General features: G+C 36.8%; 1 protein-coding gene across 1 annotated transcript; it reads right to left on the reverse strand.

The window, feature by feature from the left end:
• LOC109127992 (RNA-directed DNA polymerase homolog) lies at window positions 5,093-7,581 on the reverse strand. The gene is made up of 3 exons (XM_019233646.1): window positions 6,975-7,581; window positions 6,552-6,638; window positions 5,093-5,104 (listed from the first exon to the last, which is right to left on the reverse strand). The coding sequence occupies exons 1-3, from the start codon at window positions 7,506-7,508 to the stop codon at window positions 5,093-5,095; spliced, it is 633 nt and encodes a 210-aa protein (XP_019089191.1). The 5' UTR covers window positions 7,509-7,581.

The raw sequence follows: 9,082 nt of genomic DNA on the forward strand, positions 1-9,082 counted from the left end.
TGGAATTTGTTTTATTTGATTATCTGCGGTTATTGATTGATGTTAGGATGTTAGTGGGTATGGGACCACTAGTAAATTAAGGTATTAAAAAAAAAAAGAAAACGGGAAGGGTTGTTTCAATGAGTACCTGTGAAATTCTTAATATCCAGTGTTATCGTCAACTTTAAGTTATTGATCTGTCGTTTGCTTCATTTACATTCTTTACTTAATTTATATATATATATATATATATATATTGATAAGCCATATTTCAACTATAGATTTACTGTATTTTTGCAGATTCGTTACGTAACTCATCACTCATCTGTTGTTGTGGATTTGATTTTTAATATGTTACAGTGACTTTATCCTCAATTTGACCTAAGCGGCTGCTTTGGTTTGAGACATATGAGGTGGCAGAGGCAGAGAGGCTGGTTAACTTGGATAAATTATCAAACATATTTGAGTAGAACAATTGTTTTTGGTCATGGTTGAGATAAACTCGTTGAACTTAATTGTGAGAGAGAAGTGGAAACGAGAATCGTTATCATTACGACATTATCTCAGTAGATGGTGTTCACAAATTTTCCATGTAACGATTACTATTTTATATCCTACACTTTTTTTTTTTGTAATTTGTATCTTATGGAAGAAAAAATATAGATGTAAGGGTAATTATATGATTATGAAAGAAATCTAATGACAAAATTTTTTTAAATAAAGTCCGAAACCCTTCTAAATACATCCAAATCCCTTCTACAAAAAGATCATAACAATACATGTACAAATAATTCTGCGTGGACCAATCTTGCAAAAAAAAAAATCGATGTCGTATGGAAGTTTTGTTAGAGGAGCTAAAAAGGTTGTACAAAAGATTGATATGGCTAAGCATAATTTGAAATTTGGATTATTTTTTTACTAGGTTCGTCGCATAGTATAGAGCTAAGATAGTAACATAACTAGGACTTTTAAGGATACCTGATTGGTTATTTCCTTGAGTGGCGATGACAAAGCGTCCATATACTATAATGATATATATCACCGGTCTGCATTNTTTTTTTTTTTTAAATTATCTACTCAAATAGGATTTATCTTTGGTCTGAGTTAAGTTCAAGAAAATCTTGTCGTGGATCAAAAGATTGAACATGAGCTTGTTGTGTCCGACTTAACTTCAACTTTTTGTAAGTTGAACATGAGTAATACTGCTAACTCATAAGTATTGTAAAATAATCATACGCTCCCTACGTTTAATAATAAACTAGGTAATATCCCGCGCATATATGCGGGTTATTATATTAGTTATGCTAATTCATTTTAGTTTATATATTAATCATAAGATTATGAGAATATTCTGAAAAGATAATAAAGTTTTTTTTTATATAATTAGTAGTAAAGTGTAGATTTAAAGTATAGATTAACATACATTATTACATTTTTATTTCTTAAAATTTTTTTTAGAAATTAAATGCTAAATATGCCAATAAGAAGAGAGTGAAACTTTACTTATATATATACTAGGGACGAACCTGCGTTACAGCGCGGAGGAATATTCATAGAGACATTAGTGTATAACAGACTGGAATATGTTATAATATCAGTTCATTATAGTGCAATCAATTATATATATATATATATATATATTATAGTAGATTATATATTTATACAATGAATTTGGATAAAACAGTAGAAAGAAAAAATAAATGGCAATATGATGCGTTTTGATAAAATAAACTAAACTTAGATTAAAGAAAAAAATTTAATATTATCATGAATTTGAATAAAATAAAATAAGAATACAAATAATGAGTAAATTGTCTTATTAGTATTTAATTTTGGTAATTAAAAAATAATTTATATAAAGTAATGATCAGTTAATGCTGCTACAGCGCGGAGAAATGATGAATATGTCTGCTGGAGCATATGAAAATGTTTACGTGTTATTTAGTTAAATTTTTCTATGTATATAATGTTAGTAAAAATGTTGTAAAATAATTTAATTTTTATAAAATTAATTGAACAAAAGTGTTTAAATTATTGAGAGTTATTGATATTTACATTATAAAATTATCAATGTTAGCTTCTAATAGTGAGATGGTTGTTGCAAATTTGGGAAGCTAAGCTTTAATTACTACGACTTTTTTTTTTGTTGCGTGTAATTATCCATCTGGATCTAAGGCTGTAAAACATATTCCCATACCAATGGATCATGAAGAGATGCATTTAAATGGGCTTCTTTTGAGCCGAGAGCTTTTTTTCTTAATTACCGATTTATGAATCGAGATCTCCATTGGAAAGACCGAAAGAGAACTGTTTTCTCATCTTCTTTCCCTAAACACCATCTCGGTTTCCTTCGATTTCCAAACCCTCGACTTTTCAAAATATATTTGACACAAACCTTTGCTGTTCTCAAGTCTGACAACTATTCTATTTATGGAACATGTTGAGATGAATTTTATCTGTTACAATTGTTTTCGGAGAAGCCCAAATTCGAAAATTCGAAGATCATTCAGATGTAGTAGTCAATCGATATCTTGATCGGCAGATTCAGTATTGGGTTTTGGTTTATTGGCCGATCCTTTTCAATACAATTAATCTGGTAAGCTGCCTATGATTCACTCATTTATTTTATGTTATTACAGGTACAATAAGAATACATCTTTCTTATGATTAAATCAAACATATTGTCTACAGTTTACCAATTTGTTATTATTATACCTTTCATTTTTTATATGTTTGAAGTAAATCAGAGAAGTGGCAAATTTAATGGGTGTATGTATGTGATGAATATACAATTTCTTATGTTTCCAGTGTATACAAAATTGCTATAATCGAGATGAAGAACATATACCAAGTAATCGTACTGATATATAAGTTTACATTTCCTACTTGGTTACTTATTTTGTAGCTGCGCAAGTTCTTGCAATAAGATTTTGTTCTGTATTGCATATATGACAGCACATATCATGCATCTCAGTGGAGCCATTTAACCTTACATTGAACTAAAGTGTTTGGAAAAGACTACTTATTGGTTAGTGTTTCCCGAAACTCTTAACAAATATTATTGATATTTTTTGTTACTTGATTTATATATGATCAAAAATATAATTATTTGATATGTCCATGGAAATTCATCTCAATTTTTTTTAAAAAAATATTGATTTTATTCAACAAATAAAAACACTACAGCAAGAAAACATAGATATTTTGAAAAATACATAAATATTTTATCAAGTTTTCAAACATAAAAATAATTCATTCATCTAGTAATCCTCTAACCAAACACACTTCCTTGTAAGTGTCATAGACAATACCTTCAAAAGTCCTTAAATCTTCATCACATCTTGGTCCTTTTAGAAAAGGGAAAAGAAGTTTCAAAGATAAATGACCATCAAACTTACTTGGCAATTGACATATAAGATATTCTTCTATTCCCGTTTGTTCTCTTCCATCGTTCGAGCATTTGTCTTTCGGATTCCATGTAAAGTACTATGGTATGTCCTCAAACTTCAGATGAATACTTGTTTAGATCAAACCAAGCCAAAAGCAGTGGATCTTCGATCTCTAAACACATATAAGATGAATTGTTGGAAAAAAAAACACATAAAATGAATAAGAGTACCCTAAACAATATAAGTTCACATATTCATAGTGAGTAACAAATCTTCATTGTAATATCTACCTGTAATATCTACTGTGAAATGAATAACACGATTGATAAACCTACCCCCGCATCACCTAAGATCATTTCAATGGTCTCACCAGAGAAAATGGTATATTGTGGCCAAGAATGAAAAATTGTGACTTGAATCCTCCATCCAGTCTTGTATGGCTTGATTGGACAATTGCCATGGCCGCCATTTCTAAAGAGTATTGAAAGAACAAATATAAGAAATTGTAGAAGGTATGATGAATTCAACCTAGATGACTGATGGGTATCTATAGGAAGACGTAGATCGGTCACTAATTAGGTTAGTTTTAGGGTATATTCTATGGAAATTCTCTTTTAATTATGAATATATGAGATTTGTTAGTTTAGGATAGTAATTAAATAGAATTTGAACTGCAAATCTTTTAGTTAAATCAAATCTCGCTGCTCAAAGTAGGATCAATTGGGTATGTATATTTGGTATGTATAATATTTGTTGAAGATTGATGATATATATTTGTTCATAATTGATTTTCCTAAATGGTTTCAGTGATTCGCGCGAAATTTTGGTGAGGTATGATAATGATAAAGGTAGGATTGTGATCGAGGGCGGTTAGGAGAAGTTGTGATAGGATCTCCCTAGGTTAGTAACCCTGATGAAGGCTGTAGACTGATGAATGATGATGTGACTCGGTGATGATGGTGCGGAAGTGGCAAATACGGTGGGGATGATGATGTGAGATCGTGAATATTGAGGGATATGGTGATGATCGAATGATAGAACAATGATTAGATGGAGATAGATTATTTAGGTGGTGATATGGATTATAACAAGTGAAGAGTTTCTGAATCAAGAATTCAAATTGAGAGAAGGAAGTTCACAAATCGTGTTTACAACATACTTCTTCGCTGAAGAACAAAAGAGGCGTAGCTTTGGGTTTTAAACACCCTAGGGCTCGACACTCCAAACAACAAGAAGTGCAAAACCAAAACAACAAGATGTTTTAAGGAAATAAGAAAAACAGCAAAACGTCTAGGCGACCTGTAGTAGTACAGAAGTCGGCGACCTGTAGTAGTACAGAAGTCGGCTGAACTAGTACAGAAGTACATTATTCCCCCTTTGGTAATGATTTCTAGATAACTCGACGTAGTGATCCATTTGCCTCATTAAAAACCATGCTGAGAAAACCCATTGGGACAAAACTCAGCTATGGGAAAAAGAGTACAAACTTCACACCTAAGTTACCTAGTCCTCATTACCGGGTGAAGTCTTCAAGGTGGATATGTTGAAGACTTGGATCCTTGGTAGGTTGAATGACCCGTCAACTATGAGTGAATGAGCTTCCTTGGCCATCTCCTTAGCTCTTGAACGAGTGATCCTTCCCACCACCTCCGGTTGCTCTGCAGCCTCTGGCTCCTTGCTTGCCACGATCATATCATCCTCCCCCTCTTCAAAAGGATTTGTCCTCAAATCGGAATCTGCATAATAAGGGAGCAAGTCAGAAACATTGAATGTAGATGATATGGTATACTTACCTTGAAGATCAATCTGATATGCATTGTCATTGATCCTCCTGATGACTTCAAATGGGCCATCAGCTCGTGGTAGAAGCTTGCTCTTCCTCTCTTCTGGGAACCTTTCCTTGCGTAAGTGAATCCACACTAAGTCTCCTTCTTCAAAGATGAGCTCCTTTCTACCCTTGTTCGCATGCTTCTCATATTGCTTGGTCCTTTTCTCTATGTTCTCCTTAGCTTTAGCATGTATCCTCCTCACCTGTTCAGCCTTTTCTTTGCCATCAAAGCTACACTTCACACTTAAAGGTAAAGGGATCAAGTCTAGAGGTGATTGTGGATTAAAACCATAAACAATTTCAAAAGGAGAAAATAGGGTAGCAGAATGCTTAGCGTGATTGTATGCGAACTCCACATGTGGTAGACATTATTCCCATGATTTGAGATTGCTTCTCACTAAGGTTCTGAGGAGTGTTGATAGCGTCATGTTCACCACTTCGGTTTGTCCATCTGTTTGCGGGTGACATGTGGTTGAGAATGAAAGCTTGGTTCCTAGTTTAGCCCATAACGTCCTCCAGAAGTGTCCTAGAAACTTGGTATCTCGGTCTGAAACAATTACTTGAGGCATTCCATGTAGGCGTACTACTTCCCTGAAAAATAAGTTAGCTACAATAACAGCATCGTCCGTCTTGTGACTTGCAATGAAGTGAGCCATCTTGCTAAACCTGTCAACCACAACAAAAATAGAATCTCTACCATTTCTGGTTCGAGGTAAGCCAAGAACAAAGTCCATAGAAATATGAGTCCAAGGTTGAGAAGGAATCGGTAGAGGAGTGTACAAGCCGTGAGGCTGTACCTTACCCTTCGCCATTTTGCAGATATGGCACCTAGAACAAACCTTCTCAACGTCTTTCTTCATTTGAGGCCAATAGAAGTGTTCTTGCAGTCCAAGTAGAGTCTTTGACACTCCGAAATGTCCAGCTAGTCCACCTCCGTGAGCTTCTCTGATCAGCAGCTCTCTCATGGATCCTCTTGGTATGCACAATCTATCCTTAAAGAACAGATATCCATCCTGCCTATAATAGTTCTCAAAAGCAAACTTATGGCATTTGCCATAGCTCTCAGCAAAATCGATGTCAGTCTCATACAGTTCTACTATTTCATCAAAACCTTCAAGCTTAGAAGACAAAGTAGAAATGAGAGTGTACCTCCTGGATAATGCATCTGCAACTACATTATCTTTACCTTTCTTGTACTTAACCGTGTAGGGAAAAGTCTCTATGAACTCCATCCATCTGGCATGTCTCTTGTTGAGCTTCTGTTGTCCTTTGAGATGCTTCAGGGACTCATGATCTGTGTGAATAACGAACTCCTTGGGCCACAGGTAATGCTGCCACGTTTGAAGAGCTCTAACCAAAGCATACAGCTCCTTGTCATATGTAGGATAGTTCAACGTTGATCCTCCTAGCTTTTCACTGAAGTAAGCTATTGGCTTCCTATCCTGCATCAAAACAGCACCTATACCCACTCCGGAAGCATAACATTCAATCTCAAAAGTTTTCATAAAATCAGGAAGTAAGAGAATAGGGGCAGAGATAAGCTTCTCTTTTAAGGTTGAAAACGCCTTCTCTTGTGCTTCCTCCCATCTGAATCCTACATCCTTCTTGACAACTTCTGTAAGTGGCGCTGCAATAGTACTGAAGTCTTGCACAAATCGCCTGTAGAAGCCTGCTAGTCCATGAAAGCTCCTGACTTCTGCCACGTTTTTGGGTGTTGGCCACTCCTTGATAGCCTTGACCTTCTCATCGTCCACTCTAACTCCTTCTGCACTGACAACAAAGCCTAGAAAAACAACCTCAGTAGTACAGAATGAACATTTAGAAAAATTAGCAAAGAGGGATTGAGAACGAAGAACATTTAGAACTTGGCGGATGTGTTCTAAGTGTTCTTCTAGACCTTTACTGTAGATGAGTATGTCGTCGAAATACACAACCACAAAGATGCCTATGAACGGTCTGAGAGCATGATTCATTAATCGCATGAAGGTGCTAGGAGCATTGGTGAGACCAAACGGCATGACTAGCCATTCGTAGAGCCCTTGCTTGGTCTTGAAAGCTGTTTTCCATTCATCTCCTTCCTTCATTCTGATCTGATGATACCCACTCTTCAAATCTATCTTTGAGAAGACTGTTGATCCACATAACTCATCCAACATGTCATCTAATCTCGGAATTGGGTGTCTGTACTTCACTGTGATATTGTTAATAGCTCTGCAGTCAACACACATCCTCCATGAACCATCTTTCTTTGGTACAAGCAATACTGGTACTGCACATGGACTGAGACTCTCTCGGATATGTCCCTTACTCATCAGCTCTTCTACTTGCTTCTGAAGCTCTTTAGTTTCTACTGGATTAGTTCTGTAAGCTGGTCTGTTCGGTAGAGCTGAACCTGGTACCAAATCAATCTGATGCTCTATCCCACGAATTGAAGGTAAGCCTGGAGGTATCTCTTCTGGAAACACATCCTTATACCCCTCTATAATCTCTATCATCTCGCGTGGAAGCTCTCCTGCTGACTTAGTACTGGTGAGTGTTTCCTTGTACACAAACATGAATGTGGTCATCTCTGGATCAAATAGCTTGTTGAACTCGCTGTGATTGATGTACAGGCTGTGAGACACTTTCTCTGTATCCTTGCGGTTCATGTAAAGCTGGTCCTTGTAGATTTCACTGGGTGTAAGCGGTAGAAGAGTGACCTTGCGTCCTTTGAACTCAAACGTTTGCTTGTTGGTGTAACCATCATGGAACACTCTTCTGTCGAACTGCCATGGTCTTCCCAAAAGGATATGACTTGACTTCATTGGAATAACATCACAAAGCAGCTCATCCTCATACTTCCCAATCGCTAGTTTCACCATCACTTGCTGCGAAACTGTCAAAGCTCCCTTGTTGTTCAACCACTGTAGCTGATAAGGTCTTGGATGTGAAGTAGTCTTGAGATTAAGCTTCTGTACCATCTCTTCACTAGCTGCATTAGTACAGCTTCCACCATCAACGATCAAGGTGCAGACCTTGTCTTGAACCATACACCGTGTGTGAAATAGGTTCTCACGCTGTCCTCTATCATCTGGGTGAACCTGAACACTTAAAGCTCTGCGTGCTACCAACATCTCTCCCATGACTGCTGGTTCACCTTCTTCACAGAGTTCAGACTCTGATTCACTCTCTGAACTGTCTACTGGCACAATCTCTCCTCCTTCTTGAAGAAGAAACATCTTCCTGTTTGGACAGTCTCTGGAATAATGTCCCATTCCTTGGCATTTGAAACACCTAATATGACTTATAGAGGTACTACTCTCGGGCTTTTAGTCGATTTTAACCTCCTCTTTGACTGTGGCTGTCACGGGTTTGCTGTCCTTGGTGAAGGCGGGTTTGCTGAACTCCCTCGGCTTGGACATGTTAGGCGTGAATGTAGACCTTACTCCCTTTCTCTTGATCTGCGATTCAATCAGCTCTGCCTTATGTACCATTTCTTGCACATCCTCATAGTCCTGCAACTCTACCTTGTCTTGAATCTCTCTGTTTAAACCCCCAAGAAACCTCGACATAACCATGTCTTCACTTTCCCTTAGATCAGCCCTGATCATAAGTGTTTCCAGCTCCTGATAGTAGTCTCTAACAGACTTAGTGCCTTGAATGAGACGCCTAAGCTTGTTAAGAATCTCCCTCTGATAATGTGTAGGCACAAACTTCTTTCTCATCTGCGTGACTAACTGTTCCCATGTAGTGATAGCAGGCTCTCTCTGTCGATGTCTAGTAAGCCCCAACTGCTCCCACCACAACAAAGCATAGCCATTGAATTCGGATATGGCTATCTTCACCTTGTTCAACTCAAAAGTACCTTGAACCTGAAAGTTGGACTCCATCTTCCTTTCCCAGTCTA

This window comes from Camelina sativa, chromosome 12 (genome assembly GCF_000633955.1).
Source record: "Camelina sativa cultivar DH55 chromosome 12, Cs, whole genome shotgun sequence".
NCBI classification, from domain to species: domain Eukaryota; kingdom Viridiplantae; phylum Streptophyta; class Magnoliopsida; order Brassicales; family Brassicaceae; genus Camelina; species Camelina sativa.

What these genes read in the sequence shown, in the direction of transcription:
- LOC109127992 (XM_019233646.1), bottom strand. Translation starts at nt 7,508, where the DNA reads ATGAGTAAGGGACATATCCGAGAGAGTCTCAGTCCATGTGCAGTACCA. An exon ending in AGGTTGTTTTTCTAGGCTTT is followed by an intron (nt 6,639 to 6,974) that starts GTTGTCAGTGCA and finishes GTTTTGATGCAG; the next exon opens with GATAGGAAGCCAATAGCTTA.